At 39.2% G+C, this 25,279-nt stretch overlaps 2 protein-coding genes across 5 annotated transcripts in view; one reads left to right on the forward strand and one right to left on the reverse strand.

Moving 5' to 3' along the window:
• The window catches only part of ZNRF1 (zinc and ring finger 1), a 95,459-nt gene that overhangs the window by 60,232 nt on the left and 9,948 nt on the right, over positions 1-25,279 (reverse strand). The window lies entirely within an intron of this gene.
• LOC109459162 (DNA-directed RNA polymerases I and III subunit RPAC2) lies at positions 20,313-21,646 on the forward strand. Its single transcript, XM_019753436.2, has 2 exons — positions 20,313-20,335; positions 21,271-21,646. Exons 1-2 carry the CDS (start codon positions 20,313-20,315, stop codon positions 21,644-21,646), a joined length of 399 nt encoding a protein of 132 aa, XP_019608995.1.

Below are 25,279 nucleotides of genomic sequence, written 5' to 3' on the forward strand. Positions count from 1 at the left end.
CAACTCCTTAAAAAAAAAAGTCACCCCCATTATCTGGAGGGCCCCTCACTGTAGGTTCCTATAAACAGTGAAAAATTTTGGGGGATACTTTCTAGTGAAAATGGAGTTTTCAGAACTAGAGAGGGATTTCTCCGTAAGTACTTCTGCAACTTTAGCACATGTAAGAATCACTTGAGAAACCTGTTAAAATATAGACACCCCAGATATCCCTCCACTCCAGATATGAATTCAGTAGGTCTGGGGTTGGGTCCACTAATTTGCATGTCTAAAACTCTCCGGGAACACTCAGCAAAAATTCAGATTCCAAAGTCCCACCAGAGATCTATTGCATTGAATCATTAGGAAAGGAGGACGTGGGAATGTACACCTCTTACAGGTAGGTATAGGGAGAGTCTTAAGATCCATTCCATGGGTTAGTACTCCATGAGCTATATAATACTCTCGCATATCGTTAATTCCAATGATTTGATAAGTAGTTTCAAGGGCAAAATTTGTGTGTTCCTGTGCTGAAAAGGACAAAGTAAATGTCGTATATTGTAAATGGTTCAAAGTAAAAGGTTCTGCCTTAGGCCTTTTAAATAATTTGCAGAGAAGTAAATTATATTTATTCAAAGTATTTTAAATATGCTTCCAAATTAAAAAAATGTTTTCACCTTTAAAAATGTATAGACCACTTTTTTAAGTTGAATCTAATTTTAAATCTGTTCAAATGCAAGATCATGTTTTTCTCAATTCATAGCAGGGAAGTGTAATTGTTTGATCTATAGATCACAATTCTGACAGGCACTTGATAACACTCAGCAGTAGTAGTGCCCTTTTTAATGCTTCAATTCAACAATTTCCTGCGTATCTACTGGAGTCTAATGCCGAGTCATCACAGAAGACACTGTTAGGCACAGAGGAAGACCTAGCTCTTACCAGGAACCTACCACACTTTTTACTATTATACAAACAATGGTAGTCAATATCAGTGTATGCAGGAAGAGACAGGGTACAGAAGTAGGGCAGTATTCTAGAAAAACATGTAACAGTACTTAACTTAGTTTCCTTTTCTCTTATCAATATGGCTAAAAGGAGGGAGCGTGGTCTCATCAGAAAGCCAGACTGAGGACCTCAGTGTGAATGTGCGTAGAAGAGCGCACACATGGGACTTCCCTAAGGGCACCTCAGTTTCTTCAGATTCCGACTGAATAGGCCTGGGGTGGGGCTCAAGCCCTCCAGGGAAAGGATGCTATGGTAGATCCTGTTTCTACAATATTGTCCGTCCCACTGGCTCCTCTGCAATGGTCCATCTCCTGGGTAGCCTGGATGCTTGTCTTGACTCACAGAAGGTAGAGGAAGTGGCAGCATGTAACTTCTCAGGCTGGGCCTGGAGAGAATGGCAGCTCTGCTTTTACTGCTTGGAATGCTTGCTCTTGGAATCCAGCAGCCATGCAATGAGACCAAAGATAGCCAAGGGGAGAGACAGCCACACGGAGAGGTCCTTGCTTCCCAGCCATGCCCACCAAGGTGCTAAATGTGTGAGTGAAGCCATCTGAGACGTTCTACCTCTAGTTGCTGACTACAATAACCTCATGAGATGCCCAGCTGAGCCCTGCTTAAACTCCTGAGTCATGAGCAATATATTATGAGCAAATATATTAATGGTTGTAGTCTTAAGCCATTAAGTTTTGAGGTAGGTTTTGTTACCTAACAACAAAGTCTGCTCTCAAACATTCTTCTAGGTAAATGATATGCAGATTGTAGTCAATATGAAAGGACATGGTCTCTACACCTCAGGGATGGGAGGAACCTGAAATCTACGCGGGGGTGGGGGGTCAGGGGGAGAAAAATAAATGTTCACAGCAAGACCAAATCCACTTCCTTATCATAGACTTTTCCACATTTGTTTGCAAACGGTTTTGTTGCCTTCCAAAAAAGCAAGTTTTATGAATGTTTTTTGTCCCTTCTAAAAGCCAAATGAGGCATAGGACTGCCATTAACCTATCAATGTGGTTCCACTTTTAAAGAGTTTGCTACAACGGGAGGAAGAGAAGACCCTTGAAAGTGTGGATTTCAACAGTATCATCCATTCTGCTCTTCCCTCTACATGCTAGTACCTCCAGTCAAGTTTATAACAGGAAAGAATTTAAACCCAACCACATCTAAACTGCCACCCATCACCAAGGCTGCAAAAGATGATGCTGGAGTCAGATAGAAATTCTGTCTGTCATTTCCCATCTGTAAGATGGGAAGCCTGGCAGTGAACAAGCACTCAAGTTCATGTTTCCCGTCTCTCTTCCCTCGCAAACAATACAACTGAACCAGTAGTGTTGCATAGCTCAAGGATTTTCTTGAACATACTCTAAGCAAACACAATAAAGAAAGTGAATTACGTATGCCTCAGTTCATAGTGCTCAGGGGAATTAAACATATGTACGGATACATAAACATTTTTCACCCAGATACACTGGGCAAATCCTACTCATCTAAGTACCATACAGGTATTACCATCCCTTTTAACTGTTCACAATTTCAACAAAAAGAAAATGAATGAAGTTGCTCCTATATTTCTGGACAGGTTGTCCAAAGTTCTTTGGATGAGAGAGCAGATAACTTTGTTGCCAGAGAACAGGCCGTGCTTGTCTAGAGATGGATCCTTAAAAGGAGAACAGCAGAGATGAGCTCTGAGCCCAAAGCAGCTGTGCAAATCTTAATGATCTCAACTCAAAACTGAGAGCTGGCTAGTAAACACTAGAGTGTTGGGAAGTAAGTCCTTGAGTCTACTGATTGAGAGAGAAGAACGCTTTGGTTGAAACAGGACAGTCTTCTTATTTAGAAGGATGCTGGCAGGTAGAGGAGTTTAGTTCTGCTAGGGTTTAGGAGACGAGATTCCCAATGTGATCCTTCTTGATTCTTACATAAGGTAGTAAATTGAATCTTCTACAATAACTGGCATTAAACTGATTATGGCAGCCTCCTACTAATTATAGCTCAGTCGTCACTGGTCTCTGTTTTACTGAAATATCCCTCGCTCTTTCAGTCATCTGAACCACAGAACCAAAAAATGACATCATGTGTGCTTTTCAGATCTCCGCTTCATATGATTTGCTCAAGATCTTAAAATGTCTGCTATATGAACTGTGAAATCTGAATCTTATTATTTAGGGCCTACTCATTCACTGTCCTCTCAGGAACAGAAATTGCTGTACCAAAAGTGATGTGTGACATGGAGCCTTTCAAAAAATGATAAAAAAATACAGTGAATGCCGCTGTGGAGTGCCATCCAATGCAAAGGCAGGGATCTTCAATATGGGAAGTGGCACCTTGAACCTTAGTAACAGTGTGTGACAAGTTTCAAATTGTTTGGTGCAGTCAGTTGGGTGTGAGCTACAGTTGAGAGGTGTGTTTTAAAGTGTGCACTAAATCATCCTCCATCATGACACTGCTCCGTGTCACACATCACTTCTGGAATACAGCAATTTCTGTCAAATAAACACATTATGGTGTGTCCTCATCCACCTTATTCACCAGATCTGGCACCGTGTAACTTCTGGCTCTTCCCCAAAGTGAAAATGATTCAGGACATCGAGGCAGCCACGACAGCGCAACTAAAGACACTCACGAAAGAGGACTTCCAGAACTGCTTCAGAAAGTGGCGAGAACGATGGGCTAAGTGTGTTCAAAGTGAGGGGGAGTATTTTGAGGTGGATGAATGGCAATGTGTCTTTTACTGAATAATTTTTTATTTATTTAAACATTCACTGTATTGTTTGATCACACCTCGTATATGCTTTCTCTAAGAAACCCACTTTAAATGGGAAGACACAGATAGGTTAAAAGTAAAAGGATAGAAAAAGATAACCATGAAAACATTAATCAAAAGAAAGCTGGAGTGGCTATAATTATTGCTGGAGATTTTACACTGCCTCTGTCATTGATAAAACAAGTAGACAGAAAATTAGTATAGTTCTAGAAGACTTAAAACACTATCAACCAAATCAACCTAACTGACATTGATAGAAAATCCACTCAAAAGCATCAGAAAACACATTCTTTTCAAATGCGTGTGGAACATTCACTGAACTAGAACACATTCTGAGCTACAAAACAAATCTCAAAAAATTTAAGAGAATTCAAGTCATACAAAGTATATACTCTGATCACAACAGAATGAAACTAAAAACCAATACTAGAAAGATATTTGGAAAATTCCCAAATGTCTGGCAATTAAATAAGATACTTCTAATAATCTGTGAGTCATAGGAAAAAAAAAATCACACAAAATTAGAAAATATAGTGAAATGAATGAAAATAAAAGGACAATATATCAAAATATATAAAATACATAATACAAAAAAACTAAATAAAGCAGAATGTTTACAGGGAAATTTATAGCTTTAAATGTTGATATTAGAAAAAGTCTAAAAATCAATGATCTAAATAAACTTCAACCTTTAAGAGCTAGAAAAGGAAGAGCAAATTAAACTGAAAAAAAGGATGAAATAAAAAGCAGAAATCAACAAAATAGAAGAAAAACAGTAAATTGAATCAATGAAACCAAAAGGTAGTTCACTGAAACAACTAATAAAATTGATAAATACATAGCCAGACATACCAGAAAAAAGAGAAGACACAAATTACCAATGTTAGGAATGAAAGATGGGTTATCCCTAAGCACCCTTATGGCCATTAAAAGGGTAATAAGGAAATATTACAAACAACTTTTTGCTGATATATTTAACAACTTAGACAAAATGGACCAATCACACGAAGAAAGCTAAACTACTAAAGCTCAGTTGATGAGAAATAACCTCAATAGCTCTATACCTATTAAAGAAATTAAATTTTTAGTTCAACTTTTCTGAATGGAAAACTCCGGGCTTTACTGGTGAATTCTACCAAAAAATAAGAAAGAAAACATCTTCCAGAAAACAGAAAATCAACACTTCCCAAATCATTGTACGAGGCCACATTACTGATATCAAAACAAGACAAAATATTACATGGAAAGAAAATTACAAATACTGTTCATGAACATAAAAGTAAAAATCCTTCACAAAATTTTAACAAATTGAAGTAAATAACATATAAAAAGAATGATACATCAGGACCAATTGGATTGGTTTACTCTTTGAAATCAATGTTATTCATCGTATTAACAGAATAAGGGAGAAAAAACAACCTATCATCCTCTCAATAGATGTTGACAAAATTCAACAGCTATTGATAACCAGAAATAAAAGGAAACTTTATGAAACACCTACACTTACTTGAACATCAAGCTTCGTAATGGAAGACTGAACGCTCCCCACTAAGACTGGGGGCCACACAAGGATATGTCTCTCTCATTATTTCTATTCCACGTTGTACTGGGGATCCCAGTCAGTGCAATGGAGTAAGGAATACGATCTGAACAGAAGTAAAGCTGTCTTGATTTGCAGATAATGTAATTATGTGTGTGCAAAGTTCTGTGAACTACACAAAAGCTACTAGAACCAGTAAGCTCATGTAGCAAGGTCACAGGATAAAAGATCAAGATACAAAAATCATTGTATTTATACAGACTAGCAACACACTATAGAAAAGAAGTTTTTAAAAGTAGCAACAGATAGGATACCAAAAGCACAGGCCACAAAAGTAAAAACAGATAAATTGAACTACTTCAAAACAAAAGACTTCTATGCATCAAAGGGCACAACAGAGTGAACCAGCAACCTATGGAATGAAAGAAAACATTGTATCTGTATACGACATCTGATCATGTATCTGATAAGGAGTAAATATCTGGAATACATACAGAACTTCTACAACTCAACAACAAAAATAACCCAATTTAAAAATGGACAAAGGACTTGAATAGACATTTCTCCAAAAAAGATATACAAATAGCCAACAAGCACATGAGAAGCTTCTCAACAGCACTAATGACTAGGGAACTGCAATGAGATAGAGCCTCACACCTGTTAGGATGTCTAGTATGCAAAAGACAAGAGCTAACAAATGCTCGAGAAAAGAGAACCCTTGTACAGTTAGTGGGAACATGAACTGGTGCAGCCACTATGTAAAACAGTATGGCAGTTCCTCAAAAAATTAAAAATAGAATTATCATGTGATCCTGCGATGCTACTTCTGGGTATTTATACAAAATAATTGTAAGCAAGGTCTCGAAGAGATATTTGTACACCATATTCACAGCTGCCTTATTCACTACAGCCAAAAGATGGAAGCAACCCACCCCACTGACGGAAGTGTCCACTGATGGGTGAATGGATAAACAAAATGTGGTGTATATACGTATAATGGAATAATAATCAGCCTTGAAAAAAGAAGCTGTGGCACTTGCTATAGCATGGATGAATCTTGAAGATTATGCTAAGTGAAATAAGCCAGTTACAAAAAGACAAATACCATATGATTTTATTTATTATATGAGCTGGGTAGCAAGACTAGCCAAACTCATAGAAACAGCAAGTAGAATGGTGGTTGCCAAAGGCTGGTGGAGGGATAAATGGGGAGTTGTTTAATGGGTACATAGTTTCAGTTTGTGATGAAAAAGTTATGGATATTGGTCACACAACAATGTGAATATACCTACCACTACTGAACTGTACACTTAAAAACGGTTAAGATGGTCAATGTTATGCTATGTGTACTTTACCACAATTAAAACAATTTTTAAAAAACAAATGTGCAATACCATATTTTGTGATATGTTTAAAAATGTGTGCATGGCTTTTACTCTAAAACTACGAAACATTGCCGAGAGAGATTAAAGTACACTTAAATAAATGTAGAGAAATACCACTTTCATGGATTGGAAGTTGCAATATTAAGTTGTTAGCTCTCCCCAATTTTATTCATAAATTTCACTCAATCCCAATCCAAATTCCTACAGTTTTTCCTAGAAATTTACAAGCTGATTCTAAAATGTATATGGAAATTGAAAGGATCAAGAATAACCTAATTATGGGGCGGCCGGATGGCTCAGTTGGTTAGAGCACGAGCTCTGAACAACGGGGTTGCCGGTTCAATTTCCGCATGGGATGGTGGGCTGTGGCCCCTGCAACTAGATTGAAAACGGCGACTGGACTTGGAGCTGAGCTGCGCCCTCCACAACTAGACTGAAGGACAACGACTTGACTTGGAGATGATGGGTCCAGGAAAAACCCACTGTTACGCAATAAAATTAAAAAAACAACAAAAACAAAACTCATAGAAGTAAACACAGGTGTAACCCTCCATGGCCTGGAATTAGGCAACAATTTCTTAAGTATGCCACCCAAAGCATAAGTAACAAAAGAAAAAATAAATAAACTGGACTTCATCAAAATTATGGCACCTCAAAGATAACAGAATGAGAGAAAAACTTTGCAAATCATATATCTAATCAGGGATTCATACCCAAAATATATAAAGAAATTGTACAACTCAACAAAAAGACAAACAATCCAAATAAAAAATTGGCAAATAGTTGCACAGACAGTTCTCCAAAAAAGATATACAAAGGGCCCACAAATATGCGAAAAGATGCCCAACATTCTAAGGGAAATGCAAATCAAAACCAGTGAGATATGCCACACCACTTCACAATCATCAGGATGGCTAATTTCAAAAAGACAGATAATAACAAGTATTAGTGAAGATGTGGTGAAATCAGAACCATCATACACTGTGAGTGGGAATGTAAAATGGTGCACTTTCTTTGGAAAATAGTCTGGAGTTCCTCAAAAAGATCAAACATGGGTATCATGTGACCCTGCAATTCCACTCCAAGGTATATATGCCCAGGTGAAATGAAAACATATGTCCACACAAAAACTTGCATGGGAATGTCCCTAGCAATGTTGTTCTTACTGGCCAAAAGGTGGAAACCACCCAAATGTGTATCAACTGATGAATGGAGAGACAACAGGTGATGTACCCATACAATGAAATATTACTCAGACATAAAAGGAATGAAGTGCTACACATGCTATAATTAAGATGAACCTTGAAAACATGCTGTGAAAGAAATCAGACACAAAAGCCACATATAATGATTCCATTTCTACGAAATGTCCAGAACAGGCAAATTTATACAGGTAGGAAGTAATCAGTACTCGTCTTAGGGCTGGGGTAGATTGAGGGTAAATAGAGTCACTGCTAATGGTTATGGGATATCCTTTGGGATACTGAAATTGTTCTAAAATTAATGTGATGATAGTTGCACAACTCTCTTAATACACTAAAAACCACTGAATTGTACATTTTAATGGATGACTTGTACATAAAGTGAATTATATCTTAATAAAGCAGTTAAATAAAAAAGTGAAGGGAACAGGTGAGCTGGAGAGGTAAATTGTGGAGTCATCAGCACATACATGGTACTTACAACCACCAGTCACAAAGACTTCACCAGGCTGCGATATACAAAACAATGAGAAGTGTCCAAGGACTGATCTTCCAGGCCTTTCAACATTCGAGGTAGAGAAATGGGGAAGAATCAGCAAAGGAGTTAAGATCCATGAAAGGTAGGAAGAAAACTAGGTGAGTGGTACCCCGGAAGCAAATGAAAAAGTGTTTCATGGAGACCAACTTGTCAACTGCAGCTGGCTTTCCCAAACTGAGAATTGAGAAGGGACTACTGGATTTAGCAACACAAAGGTGACCTTGATAAGAGCAGTTTCAATTGAGTAGTGAGGGCAAATACCTTATGGGAGTGGGTTCCAGGAGACAAATCAGAAAGTCAAGAAAAGAGAATTCTGAAGAAGTGTGCTATGAACGGAAGCGAGAAATGGGGTAGAATCTGGAAAAGTAGAATCAAGAGAATTTGTTGTTGTTGTTTTCAACATGGAAGAAGCATCAACAGTTTATATGTTGATAGAATGTGCCACTAGAAAAGCAACATTTAGGAGGAAGAGGAGGAGGAAGGCTGGAGCAATGCTCTTGACGCAGAAAACAGGAGTAAAACCCAGTGCACAAGGAGGCCGTGGCCTGAGCTGGAAGCGGACAGCGGAGGCCTATAGATACACGACAGGGGAAAACAGCAGAGACTCCAGTCGGGGGGTAGATATGGTGGTGAGTGCCAGTAACTTGTTTTCTCGATGAAATAGGAAGTAAGGTCATAGCAAAAGATGAGAGGGGAGTTGAAAGAAGGTATGGGATAGTCCTCTAGGAGGGCAGGAGAATGAATGAACATAGAAATACAGCAGGATTCCCGGGCAGCATTAAGCACCTGCTTGAAGTTAGTGACCAGGAATTAAGAACGAGGCCAGAGAACATGCTGGGTGTTTGTGTTTGCTCCAGCCCAGGAGGACACCCACATAGTAGGCAGTCTTGGATTTACTCAAAGCAAAAGCGGAAGGAGGATGAGAGAGTGTTATGTGAGGCAGTGGTTCTGACTGACCTTAGAATTTAAGTCAAGGAGGAAAGTAAGGACACGAGGGGGTGACGGACGGGGGAAAGAAATAGGATCAATGAACTATAGGTCCTCTTGGAATCAAAGACTGTCGAGAGGACTGATGTTATGATAAAGAGCAAAAAAATGCAGTCATGGGGGGCAACTCATATACTTTTTTGGTTGACATAGTAAGAAAGTGTGCTTTATTTTTCTACCATTTCTATGAACTACAAAGAATGCTATAGGCTCCTAAGTGGTAGGAAGGGCTGAGGGCTGAAAAAGATTCCCCCAATTTAATTTTTGATGGCCAAACTCAGTATAACTTAATAACAATATGAGATACCTTTTATTAGAGGCACATCACTTTCTAGCTGTGTAATGATAGGTGAGTTCCCTAATCGCTAGGGCTCAGTTTCCTCATCTGCAAAATGGGGTTGATAACAGTTAACCACCTCACAGGGTAAGGATTGAAAGAGTTAATATATGAGAAGCATTTGCAACTGTGCCTGACACTTAGTAAACAATAAATAAATGTCTGCTATTAGTAATATTGTTATTACAGACTACTGTTTAAGATTGTGTGTGTTTCTTCTTATTATTATTTTTTTTAAGATTTTTATTGGGGAAGGGGAACAGGGTTTTATTGGGGAACAGTGTATACTTTCAGGACTTTTTTTTCCAAGTCAAGTTGTCCTTTCAGTCTTAGTTGCAGGCGGCGCAGCCCACCATCCCTTGCGGGAGTTGAGGAGTTGAACTGGCAACCTTGTGGTTGAGAGCCCACTGGCCCATGTGGGAATCGAACCGGCAGCCTTCGGAGTTAGGTGCATAGAGTTCCAACCGCCTGAGCCACCGGGCCAGCCCATGTTTCTTATTTTTAAAACATGTAATAACCAGCAAAAATAGACTATTATAAAAGCAACAGTCTCAGTAGGGTAGAGTTCAAAGACTCTATTAAGCCTGGCTGAGGCTCAAGTCATTACAGAATTTTTCCAAGTACTTTTCCCACTCTGCTCCTGTTTCTCCACTTTCTGGGGGCATGGGAGAAATGACACGTGCCATCCAGAAGGGCTGTGAGCTCACAGGAACTCTATATCAACCTTGCTGTTGGGTAATGGGTTCAACTTCTTCCTTAAACCAATTTCCAACTTCCGTGACAGTACTTTTTACTTCCTGTCAACACAGCTGGCCTCCAACGGTCACACAAATAGCAACATCTTTAAAAAACACTTTAGGAAGGGGTGCTTTTCCTTATTTAGGAATATTTCACATGTCCATTTAGTAACAGGCTAGACTTCTTTTACACTTCAAATAAGATGCTTGGTTATTGGTCATTTCCTTACTCCACAGGTCATTGGAGGATGGAGGAGAATCAGACGTTGCCTGCCCATCACCTGACTAATACTCAGACCCTGGGGCAGTTGGAATTGAGCTCATGAGAGACTCCTCCCTCCGTGGATATAATCCCAGACAGGTGTCCAGGTTCCAGTGGATTGCTGTGGGCCCCATCAGCACGCCACCTATTTGAGTTTCTGTTTGCGGCACCCCAGGCAGGCAAAAGTCCCTGGCTGAATGCAGAGCCGTGATTAGCTGCCTACTACAGGCCTGGGTTGAACTGTCTCAACCCCCAACCCCCCACCTGGTACTGTCTTTTAGAGCAGCTCAGATTGTGGATCCAAAATACAAATTTCTTAGGCTGTAAGTCTACCTGTGGCAGAAGCAATCATCCCATCAGAAATAAAAATGGGAAGAAGCAGTGAATTCTGGTACAACTTAGGCATATTCAGATTGCTTCAGAATTGAAGGCAGAGAGAGACTATGGGCTCCTATAAATCCTACTGCCTGGTGTGATTCAATTACCAAAGGTCCTCTGCAGTTGGGGCTGAGCTCTGGGCTCTTTCTAGTCAACCATTTAATTGCTCTATGAGAACAGACTAAATCTGTAAGAGGGACTTTGTGTTCTTTCCCTGTGGTACTCTTATTAACAACTTACAGAGAAGTTTTGACCAAACAGTAGACATGGTCTCTCTCTCTAGCAACGGGTAAAAAAGCATTTCTGGGCAAATTCTGTGGACAACTTATTGTAGCATGACTTCACCCAAACAGTTACAATGGCTGGGAGATGGGGATGGAGGTGATTTGCTGTGAATAGGTTCCACTTCCAGGTACACTAGGTTTTTGGAAATTACCACAGAGACCCAAACGAAAACAACAACAAAAATCCACACTTACGCATGGAATGACATGGTTCAATAAAAAACAGAAGTTGTGGAATGGTAATGTGATTTCTAGTTCTCTACACACAGGGGCAAAAATCTGGAGAAATACATACCAAGAGATCATGGGAAACTTTTGCTTCCTACATTGGTGTTTGAAATCTTTATAATGAATATTCTGATTATTTTTGTGATGGGGTGGGGAGGAAGAACCCATGCTTCCAGATTTACTTAAAAAACAAAAAACCAGTTGACTGAAAAACCACAAAGATCTGTTCGCTTTTCTGTTTCTGCAGAGCACCTATTAATTCATATTGTCCAACCCCTTCACCTGCTGTAGGGCATGTTTTTCTTTTTCACTTTCTTTTCCTTTTACAAATGCTGCCTCTGAATTCTTTCTAAACCTCTCCCAGTCATCTTAGAAGCCATCTTTTTCTTTCAGATTTCTTCCAGAAAGTCAAGTCTCAGCTACCTTTGCCAAGCCTACAAAAATCACCAATATGAAGTAAGTATTGAACACTTTTCCAATACAAATTACCTTTATCTTTACCTAAAAAAAAAACCACTACCCTTTTTCATGTGTATCTTCGTTGAACAACTTTTATTTAGGTACCTACTCTGTACCACGGGTCATAAATATTAAAGACAGACTTTTCTAAACTTTCTAAACTAACACGTCACGGGTACTCTGCAACCAACAAGAACAATGTCCCGTCTCTGAACAGCAAACTCCAAGCCTCAAATCCCTAGCAAAGGACAGGAAACAGGTTTAGTCGCACATGCCAACTCCAGCTCGATAGTACGAACCGTGGGCACCGGAAGCACTGTGTTCAGAGGGATTCTGAGTCCACGTCGAGTTCCGTAACACAGAATGAAGGAAGTTTCAGCAATGTCTGTCATGGGCAGAGAACAAGGTCAGGGTCAGTGGTTCTTCCCTCTCTGTGTAGCCCATTGGCGCAGGGCTGGTGTGACCCACATTGTACCTATTCTGGATTTATCTGGAGTCCAGTCACTGTGAAATGTTGCTGTATTAGAAGGAGGTGTGGGTATGTGTCTGTTGTGGGGAGAAGAAGGTATTTTCTTTTCTTGAGAATCTTTAACTGTTCTACAGCAACTCAAGGGAGAATGAGATGGCAATTTAAGGGGGTGGAGGAAAATCATTTCATTACAAGGAATTTCCAGCCTGAGTCAAATGTCAAGTTATAAGACCTTGGGCTGGTTTTCTCCAGTCAACTCATAAACCCATCTTCCCTATTCTCAGTTTAATCACAACTGCATAAAATCAGTATGCTTATGCAGTAAGCATCTCCATATTCCCCAAGGTTCATTCACCTTTCTACTTCACTGGCTTCCCCTCTTCCCATGGTACCAAATTATAGGTAAGGTTTGGGTTCACCATTTCACCCCATAAATCACTCTTAGAATGCAACACCCTCTCTGAATTCTCCATATACATAAATGGTGTAGAATGGCAGTTACTCTAAAGACAGCCTTCTAGAGTCTGGGGATTAATAGGTTCACTTGATCCATTTTCTGAAACTACCCGTTCACCAATTCTCTACATACTATAAAACACTGTGGAAGGGTTCAGAACAGCACTGCCCAACAGAACTTTCTGCAATGATAGAAATGTTCTACATCTGTACTGTCCAATTATAGCAGTCACTAGTAATTTGTGGCTATCAAGCACTTGAAATGTGGCTTCTGTGACTCAGAAACTAAATTTTGAATAATTGTAATTTAAATAGCCACATGTGGCTAGTGGCTACTGTGTTGGACAGCCGTCTAGAAGAGAATAAATCAAGCCTCTTGAGAAACTGGAAAGCTCTAAAAGTTTATCCTGTAACTTCCCTCGGCATATCCTGAGTACAGAGGAAGAGTTAAGCCTTCTGTTGCCATAGAAACAGATCCTTGCCACAGCTGTAAGCTCCCAAGAGGTACAGTGCTGAAAGGTTTCCCGAAATGACTCAGGAGCTTCTCTTCCTCTGGGAGTAGAGAACAAAATGATGATGGGTTTCCAGCTTCCTGCCTCCCTGTTCATAGTGCTTGTTTGCTCAACAGCATAATGCCAGTAATACAGCTTCATGGAATTTTTGAGCAGGAAGAGAAAAGAAAGCAGCTAGCCAACGCTACTTACTTTCCCAAAGAGGAAAACTAGAACCATGGAAACAAGGTGATTTACTCATTTTTTGTTTGTTTTTACACAATCGAAGGCAATAAGGAAACAACCCACCAAATTAATCCAAGGAATTTAAAATGTAGTTCAATGAAATATAAAATTCAATGGGTAGGCTAAAATGCAAGTGAAGAAAAAACAGTGTACTGAAAGGTAGAGATAAGAAATTATCTAGAGTGCAGCATACAGAGATAAAGAGCTGGAAAATGAGAAACACTTTAAGAAACATGAAGGATAGAATAAGGACAATAGATGACTTTTAGGATTTCCAAAAGGAAAGATGGGAGAATAAAAGAAAGGTGAAATTTGAAGGGATAAATGACTGAGAATTTCTCAAATGCTTTGAAACATACGTAATCTCAGATTCAAGAACAAATAGCAAGCAGGATAAATAAAAATAAATCAAAACCTGAACACATGACAGTAAAGTTGCAGAATACCAGTAAAAGATAAAACAGCTAGGAGAAAAAGAACAGATTAACTCCTAAGAGTTGAGAAGCAGACTTCTCAATTGCAATGTTAGAAGCCAGAAGATAATACAACAGAATATCATCCAATTGCTGAGAAAAAATAACCGCCAACTCAGATTTTTGTATGCAGCTAAATAACCATTCAATGGTTATGATAACTAAAACACTTTTAGAGAAGCAAATAAAGAGTTTAGTATTAATAGACTTTCATTGAAAAAATATTTTAAAGCTTACTTCTGGAAGAAGGAAATTTAACAGAAGGATGAATGAAGCGTGATAGACAGAATGGTAAGCAAAGAATTTGGTAAGCAGGTAGGGGAATCCAAACAAGCAGACTTTCTCAAGTAAGAAGAGCAACAACTAATTCTAGGGTATAAAAATAAAGTGAGATTACAATACTGAACCACAAATATGTACGTACAATACAAACTGTGGGTTCTTATATTATTTGGGAAGAGAGCAGTGATACTGATTAAACTTCAGATTTCATTCAAATAGGTGGGCCAAGAATTTAAGAGTAGCCTCTAAAAGAACTGAAAGCTTCCAGATGGTGAGGAGTGAAAGGAGATAAGAATGAATATGTGGGATAAATAAAACTCAAGCTATCTAAATAGAAGTCAGGAAAAGAGAAAAATTGCCAGCAAAACACACTGTAAATAGCACAAAATAAAATATTAAATAATAATATATTAAATAATATATTATAAGATATTAAAACATAATATAATTGTAACCACCATTCTTTTAAAATCAAGTAAACTTGCAAATTAAAAGTTGCAGATTAAGCTGGAAAAAAATCTAACTGCATTTATAGGAGACACATGTAAAACATCAAGACATTGAAAGTAAAAGGACAGGGAAGATACCAGGCAAATATTTACAAGAAGAAAGCTGGCACTGATATCAAACAAAATAGACCAAGGTATTATTAGGGATAAAGATGCTTTATAAAAAAAACAATTCTCTAGGAAGATATAAACAATTCTAAATAACTATGCATTTAAGAGAACTTTACATTATATACAGCAAAATTTGACAAAATTATAAAGAAAAGTTAGCAAATCCACAGTCATAGAGATTTTAACATAGTTCCTTTCAGGAATTGGTAGATCAAGAACACCAAAATTGGGGCGGCTGGATGGCTCAGTTGATTAGAGCGCGAGCTCTCAACGACAAGGCTGCCAGATCAATTCCCGCAGGGGATGGTGGGCTGCGCCCCCTGCAACTAAAGATTGAAAACAGCAACTGGACTTGGAACTGATGAGCCCTGGAGAAACACGCTGTTCCCCAATATTCCCCAATAAAATAAAAAGAAAAAAAGAAAAAAGAACACCAAAATTTAGTAAGATATGAAATATTTGGACAACACAACTGATAAACTTGATCTAGGATTATACAGAATCAAATCTCACCCAACAATCTTCTCAAGCACAAATGAAATATTTATGGAAACTGACTATGTAGTACTATGCCACAAATCAAGTATCAATTAAAAAAAATCAATATACAGACTGCTCTGTGACTATAATGCAATTAAGTTAGAGGCCAACTTAAATAATGTTTGAAATTTTCAAAATATACTTGTAAATAACTCATGAATCAAATACTAGAAATTAGAAAATACCTAGAGCTGAATGATAAACACTACGTATCATGTTTCCCCGAAAATAAGACCTAGCTGGACCATCAGCTCTAAAGCGTCTTTTGGAGCAAAAATTAATATAAGACCCGGTCTTATTTTACTATAAGACCAGGTATAGTATAATAAAATAAAATAAAATAAAATGAAATAAAATATAATATAATATAATATAATATAATATAATATAATATAATGTAAGACCAGGTCTTATATTAATTTTTGCTCCAAAAGACTCATTAGAGCTGATGATCCAGCTAGGTCTTATTTTGGGGGAAACAGGGTATCAGAAATCACAGGATTTAGTTCAAGAACTACTCAAAAATTCTAGATCTTTAAATGCCTATATTAGAAAAGGATATTGAAAAGTAAATAAGCATAGGGTCATCTCAAGAAGTTAGAAAAACACAAAGTAAGCGTAAGGAAAGTACAATAGAAGGAAAGATAAAATACAGTTAAGAACAGAAAGTAATGAAATAGAGGGGAAGAAAGGCAACTGACAAAATCAAAAGCTGGTCCTTTGAAAATAAACTAATAAAATAGAGCTCTGGCAAGACTAATCAAGAATAAAAAGAAAATATACAAATAATACTAGGAATAAAAAAGGGGCATAATATAGAGATAGACACAGAGATTGCCTTGAAATATTCCTTATCAAAACTTACACAATAGAAAACCTAAATAGACCAAAAACATTGAAGAATTTGAAACACTAGATAAAAACCTACTCAGCAAAAAAGTCCTAGGCCCAGATAGTTTTACAGGAGAATTTTACATACAAGTTGTACCAAGCATTCCAAGTACAGATATTTCCTATGTCTCTGTTTCCTCTCTGTTCTGTGCTCTACAAGGCTAATAAGTCCAAACATGGTTCTCTTGCCTCCTAAACTTCTGTTGGGTTTGACCAATGGGAAGCACCAGTAGGAGACTGGAGGACAAGATAACAGAGAGGTTGGGGTACTTATTACTTGGTTTTTTCTATGCCTTGCGATGGTATGTATGCAGTGGCTTCATTCTTCTATATAAGTCCACAGTTCTATGGGACATGGCCCAGAGCTACAGTTCTCACCAGGTTTGATAACGGCTCCTTCACCATGGACTCCAGATCTAAGAGTGGTAACAGCTTTCCAGACTGTGGCCAGTCTCCAGGTGTTTCACCCATTCACTATTACCGTGTTTCCCCAAAAATAAGACCTAGCCGGACCATCAGCTCTAATGCGTCTTTTGGAGCAAAAATTAATATACGACCCAGTATATTATATTATATTATATTATATTATATTATATTATATTATATTATATTATATTATATTATACTGGGTCTTATATTACAGTAAAATAAGACCGGGTCTTATATTAATTTTTGTTCCAAAAGATGCATTAGAACTGATTGTCCAGCTAGGTCTTATATTCGGGGAAACATGGTAGTTCCTTTAATCTTGCCCACAACTTTGTAAACTGTCTCTTCAATTAAGTTTGATTCAATTACCTCTCTGAGTGTTCAATCTGTTTGCAGCCAGAATTCTAATATGCCATTATACAAACTCTTCCAGAAAAGAATGAACATCTATCCCTAAACTCTTTTTAAAAAGCTGCATTAATCTTAATAACAAAAGAATGACAGTATGAAAATAAAATTATGAGTGTAAATTCATAACATATATGCAGAATAGGTAGGATAGTAATAGGTACCCAGGTAGGATAGTAACATTTCAGCAAGGGAAAATTTTGATAAAATAGCCATTTGTGATACTTAATTTAACAAATTAAGAATACAAGGAAAAAAATATCTATGAAAAACATAAACAACACTTCGAATGCAAGAAGCACTCCCTTTAATAGGAGGAAAACAAGGATGCCCTCGATTATAGATTCAAATAGACTTTTTACTGCAGGAACTAGCCAGAAATCTTAAAGTAAGAGAAGTGACACATAAGATGATTAACAAAAAAGTCACTATTTGCAGACATGATTCTCTTGGACTTTCTCTGTAGATATGTCCCTTTAAAACTATTAGACATATAAGAGTCCAACATGTCGGCTGAATATACAAGAAAACTGGAACAATTATTTAAAAAATTTAAAGCTACTATTTACAGTAATAACCAAAAAACTATAAGGTACCTAGTGATAAACCTAACAAAAGAGATTCAAGATCTTCTAAAAATTATAAAGCTTTCACCAAAGACATTAAATAATAATGAGGCTACATTTACTGATCACTTATTATCTGATGGGCACTGTTTTGAGTGATGTGGATATGCCCATATGATAGATATAATTATGATTAGCCTTATATTAGAGGTAGAGCAATTAAGGCACAAGACTAAGTCACTTACTCAAGGTTCCACAACTAAAAACCAGCAACACTAGGATTCAAATGTAAGGCAGTCTGGTTCTGAGCCTGCAACCTTAACCACTCCCAAGGCGGGAGGTGGGGGTGTTCCATTCCTCCCTTGAAGGCACCCCTGGCTCAGCCACACCAAGCCTCCATTCTCAAGTCATACTTAGGCAGACTTGACCTGAACTCTCCAGCCTACAGCTGTGAGAAGACCCTCAATCTAAGGGCAAGAAGCCCCTCTTTCAACAGACGGGATCAGATCACAAACCTTGGGAGCAGGGGTTGGAACTGAATCTACTTTGGTCCATATAAGGCTACAGGAAACTGATGAAAGCAGATCTCAGCATTAGGCCTAGCCACTTCTGCAGACACCATGTCACTTTTAAGATCACGTGGTTTTCCTATTCCTAGGAGCAGACCAATGTAGATTACTCAGACTGGAGAAATTTCATTTCTTAAGACCTTAAGCTGCTTTGCAGAGTTAAGAACTAAATGAACGGGCTGGCCCGGTGGTCTGGTGGCTCAGGTGGTTGGAGCGCCGTGCTCCTAAGGCCGAGGTCACAGGTTCAATTCCCACATGGGCCAATGAGTTGCGCCCTCTACAGCTAATGGCTCTTCCAGGAGCTGGGCCTGGAGCTGGGCTGCCATGAGCAGCCGAACCGGAGGTCAGCGTGCGCTGCCGTGGCTACCATGTGCTGCCATGAGAGGCCGGCAGCCAGCCAGCGTGAGCAGCCGGCAGCCTGCGAGAGCTGCTGTGAGCTGCTGTGAGCGCTGACCGAAGACCAGCAAGCGGCTACCTCAGCCAGGGGGAGCGCAAGGCTCCTAATACCAGCATGGGCCAGGGAGCTGTGTCCTACACAACTAGACTGAGAAACAACGGCTTGAACCGGAGTGGGGGGTGGAGGGGAAGGGGAGAGGCAGAAGAAGGGGTGAAAAAAGAACTAAATGGGCATCAACTACTTATGTGTTTCTAATAATATTTGAGGATTCTGAGTGATGGATATGCAATATTTATTTGTATAAATTTGTACAACTTTTCTGTAAGTCTGAAATTACTTAAAAATTTTTAAAAACATCAAAATAAATCTATTCTTATATCTGTAAGTCCATTCTTACCGCATTCATAGGTAGACCCAATTTTATAGAGATGGTGATTGAGAAATTCAATGTAATTCCAATAAATATCCTAACAGTTTTTTCCCCCATAGAAGTTGACAAAGCTGTTTCTAAAATTTATCTGGAAGCAGAAAGTGCCAAAAATAGCTAACCAGTTTTGTTGTTTTTATTGTTGTTGTCTGTAACATACAGAACTGTTTATTTTGCTCTTTGCAATACAAAGACATAGGGAAATGTTATTGTTTGTGCGATATAGTAGGGGGAAAATTTGAAACTGCCCATTAGGGTCAGTTTGCCAGATGTCCCATCATTAAGAATACCAGCTATAAACAGAGCAGTTCCTGGTACTTTGTACTTCATTTTGTTGATTCTATCTGGATTCCCTTATTTGTCCTCTAGAAAGCTTCATTTAGACAACAGAGCTTTGAAAAAGAATAAATAACAGGATGAAAGGATTTGCCCTTCCACACAGTAAGACAAAAACTACAGTAATTAAGAAAGTATTAGCACAAGGATAGATAAATTGACCAATGGAACAGAACAAAAAGCCCAGGAACAAATCCATGCCTGGCAAGAAACATAATATATGCTAGAAATGGCTCTGCAAATCAGTAGGAAAAGACCTACCATTCCTCACTTGTTGCTAGGAGAGCTGGTTATTCATACAAAAAAAGGGAAAATATACCCTTATCTTACCCCATTCAAACAATTCCCCAAGGATTAAGGACTTAAATATGAAAGGCCAAATTTAAAAACTTTTAGAAGAAAACATAAGATTATACCTTTATAACCTCAAGGAAAGAAAATCTTCCTTAAGACACAAAATATACAGGTCCTAAGGGAAAATATGGGAATAGTCAATTGCATTAAAATCGCTAACTATAAAAAACCAGAGTCCCATCCTTCCTGCTTCGCTTGCACGTTTCATGGATGGGGCAGAGCCTCTGATCCACCAGCACCACCTGAGGATCCCAGAAGCCGCCCCAGTGATGGAAGATGGTCGACCAGGAGCTGGAGCGGTAACGGCTGAGGAGGCGGGCGAGCAGGCGGGAGGAGCGGGCTGCGCCCTGCACCGGAGCCGGTAGCTGAGGGGCCGGCGGCGGGCAGGGGCCTCAGCCTCTGCAGTCCGGCCTGGCATCAAGGGCCTAACTGGGAGGGCAAGAGATGAGAGAGAAGTGGGCGCCTGGGCAGAAGAAGGGGCCCTGATTGGGAAAAGAGAGGAGACAAGGATGTGTTTGAATTGAGACGTTCAGGCACTAGATACCCAGGAGGCAAGATTAGTTGTGGGACTAGAATTAAGTCCTCCATCCCCGGCTTAGAACAGCAAGAGAAAATCAAGCTAACGTGTGAAATCACGCACCAGGCCGCTGTCTCCGAGTGATGGTATGGGTGTGTTCAGTCAGGCCTAAGGCCCTGTAACTGGCCCAAGTCCCGCCTGTGCAGACTGCTAATAAAGCCACTCTGTGCACTGAGTTCTTCCTCCCTCCTGCTTGATTGACTCTTCTCAGTCTTTCCGTTCTAGTTTCCGTAGCTCCTGCAAATGGAAGCTATAGCTGGGCCTGCGCGTGATCATCTGTAGTCTCTATTTTTATAATAATCTGTGTTTTTCTATGCCTTTCAACTCCCTTTTCATCCTCTAGCATGCCATCCTATTCTAATTCTATCCTTTCTTTAGATTCTACCAAAAGAACATTTTAGCAAACACTTAAGTTTGTGTTTTAAGGAGATTCCCCTGTAGCCATGTGGATGGTCAAATGAAATAGGGAGAAACTGGAGGCAATAAATTAAATATTCATCGACAGAATATGTGGAGGCAGAAAAATAAGGGGCTAATGCTAATAGTTCTATGTAATTGGAAGTGCTTTAGAAGTGTTGCAGTTGTGAAATACTGAACGAAGCTAGTTACAAAACCATATTCAGTATGATCTCATTTTTATAAAAAATATGTGTGTAGAAAAGTATCTGGATTGAAGACCTCCATGGCTGAAGGCGAGAGGAAGACAGCCCTGGAAATGGTCCAGGCAGCTGGAACCGATAGACACCGTGTGGCATTTGTATTACACGAGGAGGACCATACCCTAGGAAATTCTCTTCATTACATGATCATGAAGAACCTGGAAGTGGAATTTTGTGGTTACACTACAACCCATCCTTCAGAGAGTAAAATTTATTTACGCATTCAGACTCGAGGTGCTCTTCCAGCTGTTGAACCATTTCAGAGAGGCCTGAATGAGCTCATAAATGTCTGCCAACATGTGCTTGACAAGTTTGAGGCAAGCATAAAGGAATATAAGGACCAGAAAGCATGCAGAAATGAATCCACATTCTAGTCCCTTATTCACTCTACAGGGAGGAACGTCTTCTAGGATATTCCCTTTGTGAGCTTGCAAAACCCAGAAGTTTGTGATTACAACATGCTCTGTCTTTCAAAAAGGTGTGATTCTAGCTATTAACCCATTACAGCTATTGGAATCCCCACAAGAATTTTTGTATTCTTATAATAAATTCCCTCTTTAAACTAAAAAAAAAAAAAGAAATAAATCACAAACAGAATAAAGAGATAATCCACAAACTGGGAGAAATACATCTGCATTACCTGACAAAGAATTATCTGGAAACAAAACAAACTAGTAAGGATGAACCATCCATTATATAAACATGGGTAAAAGACATGAACAAGCATTTCACAGAAGAGGAAACATGATTAAATATATAACATTAGGGGCTGGCCCAGTGACTCAGGTGGTTGGAACGCCGTGCTCCTAATGCTATGGTCGCCAGTTCAATTCCCACATGGGCCAGTGAGCTGCACCCTCTACAGCTAAGATTGTGAAACTAAGATTGTGAACAACAGCTCTCCCTGGAGCTGGGCAGACCTGAGCAGCCAGAGGTCGGCCTGAGCTGCCTCGAGCTACCATGTGTTGCCATGAGCGGCCGGCAGCCAGTGTGAGTGGCTGGCAGCCGGTGAGAGCTGCTGGGAGCTGCTGGGAGCGGCCGACCGACGACTGGTGACCGACAACCGACTGCCTCAGCCAGGGGAGCGCAAGGCTCCTAATACCAGCACGGGCGAGGGAGCTGTGACCTACACAACTAGACTGAGAAACAGCGGCTTGAACCGGATATATATATATATATATATGTGTGTATATATATATATATATATATATATATATATACACACACACACACACACACACACATACACACACACATAAAATATTAATGTATTAATTATGTATAAATAGTATATCATCAAATACATAAATAACATCACAATGATATGCCATTTCACACCCACCAGAGCTTGACAAAATTAAACTATGACAATATCAAGTTTTGGCAAGGACGTGGAACAACTGAAAATATGCTATTTGGGGAGTATAAATTGGTACAAGCACATTGGAGAGCTACTGGGCAATATTTAATTAAGAGTTGAAGATATATATATAACCTATGACCCAGGTATTTCATGACTAAGGATATACCCCAGAAAAACTCTCACTCAAGTATGTAAAGGAACAGAAAAAATTCTCAAAGCAACTGAAAATAACTTTAATATCCATTGATAAGAGAAGGGCTCCATAATGGTGATATTTGTGGTATATTCATACAATGGAGTACAGCAGTGAAAATGAATGCATTAGATCAATAAGTAGTACAATGGCCGGCCTGGTGGCTCAGGCGGTTAGAGCTCCATTCTCCTAACTCCAAAGGCTGCTGGTTCGATTCCCATATGGGCCAGAGGGCTCTCAACCACAAGGTTGCCAGTTTGATTCCTTAAGTCCCACAAGGGATGGAGCTGAGCTGCGCCCTCCACAACTAAGACTGAAAGGACAACAACATGACTTGGAAAAAAGTCCTGGAAGTACACACTGTTCCCCAATAAAGTCCAGTTCCCCTTCCCCAATAAAATCTTTAAAAAAATAAATAAGTAGTACAATGGATTTACAGATCCATTTTGAGGTATATACATATAGGGATATGAAAGGATAGAGACATTATGATAAGTTTATATAAATTAAATGAACACTGTTTTGGATAGTAACATGAAATAAAAGTATGACCATACATAGGATGATAAACAGGAGTCAGGGCAGAAGTTACCTTTGGGAAGTTGGAAAAGGGAAATTGGCAGGGTACATACAATTACATCTGTCATGTTTTATTTATTAATCTGCTTGGTAGATAAAGTACATTATCTCTTTTGAATGCCTGAAATAGTTCACTTTTTGAAAAGATTCCAAGAGACCAGAGCTCCTATTCAGAGTCACACCACTATTTGATTTCCTGAAATGTGCAAGTGAAACTAAAATTGAAATAGCACAAACCCCTATGACTTTCCCATTTTGCAATCGCAGCACTGAAACTTTAGGGTTCAACTAATAAAAGTGAACAGACAGGAAAAAGGAAGGGTCAGGCTCCAGCCTGGATCCCGTGACAGGACGTACCCTGAGGCCTCTGATGGGAGAGAGGCAGGGAAGTAATTCCTGCTATTTTATAAAAGTGATAATCACTTTTTCCTTAAGCATTTTGAAGTCCTCAGGCAATAGATACTTTGTAATTATGCCCTCAATTAAAAATGTTGAGCCTCTACTATATAACCTAAGAAAATTAGTCCTCTCAGAAGAGAAGTTCCTGTGGTGTTTTCCTTGTTTGAAAGAGTTGGTTAAAGCCATCTTTGAAGGATGTCTATAGTCCTACAGTCCTGATACCTTCAAGGCCCAGAAACCTCTCCCCCACCCACACTTCCGTGCTTGTGTCCTTTTCTCTATTAGTTATTGCAGGCTCTAAGGCATCAAACGCTGACTTCCTGTTCCTCTTTATTGAGCTCAAGAGACTTGGAACTGGTAAGAGGCTTTGAAAGAAAGTACAAAGACAGGAAAACACAGAGTGGAGACAGCTATGACTTTCCAAAGGAAAGCAAATCTTAACAGTGTAGTAACCTTTCAGACTTTCTTCTATCTGTAGCTTACATAAGACAGTGGTTCAGACATGAGGACGGACGAAGAACTAACTGTAAGTCACTGAAGTTGGCAACAGTCCAAACTCAGGTTTGAGTGGGCAGAGGTCGAAGACAGGCATTTTGGATGTTATCATAATCCTGGCTTGTTCTAAACTCTTAATATCTCTAGCCATTTCCTTTTCACCATCCTACAAAGAGACTGAGTGGGTGATGTGTTCTTCTTGGGTGTCACTCTAAGTGCTTTATTAGACCTAAAATGACCTTGAATGAATCCTCTCTGTGTAAAGTCATCCCATGGCCAGTGCCAAGTGCCATGCCACCATTTCACAATACGGAAAAAGAAGGCACACTCATGACTCTTAAGCTCTCATCATTAGGTCCAGGGGCGTCCCTTAATCCAGAAATATGATGCTTTTCCTCTAAATGACCTCAGGCCCTCTGACCCAAGGCCTCAGGTTTTATGATCCTATTACTCAATTCATTAAAACACCATTGTAGTGTATGAATGTTGAAACTCCAATCTCATTGGTCATGCTCTTCACTGAGCACAGGCCTCCCCCTTCTATTCTGTGGTCCTGCACTTTGAATTCAGGGCTCCCTGTCAGCATGGAAAGCACCAGAGTTCCGATATGGCAGCCTCTGGTTATGTTCCACAGAGGAATTTATCATCCACAACCTACTCAAATCCTTCCCCCAACAGCTACCAAAAATTCCCCTGGTGAGAAATGCTATTATGAGAAGGAGTGGCTGTTTTGTGACTCACACTGTTTCATTAAAAAGATTTTTTTTTTCAAAACAGATTTTCAGTAGAAGAATCCAAAGGTTTTTCCAAAGCTACAGCAAACACAGAACAGCTCATACTATTTCTCAAAGGTCTGCCGCTTCATAGGAGATTCCTATACTTCAAAATACTGGAAACGCTTAGATTTGCTGTCCTTTTATGTTGCACGTAGCCTCTGGGCTGACAGGGGAGGCAGGAAATAGATCAATTAAACACAGC

Source organism: Rhinolophus sinicus, linkage group LG11 (assembly GCF_036562045.2).
Source record: "Rhinolophus sinicus isolate RSC01 linkage group LG11, ASM3656204v1, whole genome shotgun sequence".
NCBI classification, from domain to species: domain Eukaryota; kingdom Metazoa; phylum Chordata; class Mammalia; order Chiroptera; family Rhinolophidae; genus Rhinolophus; species Rhinolophus sinicus.

What these genes read in the sequence shown, in the direction of transcription:
- LOC109459162 (XM_019753436.2), top strand. Translation starts at nt 20,313, where the DNA reads ATGGTCGACCAGGAGCTGGAGCG. An exon ending in GTCGACCAGGAGCTGGAGCG is followed by an intron (nt 20,336 to 21,270) that starts GTAACGGCTGAG and finishes ATATGTGTGTAG; the next exon opens with AAAAGTATCTGGATTGAAGA.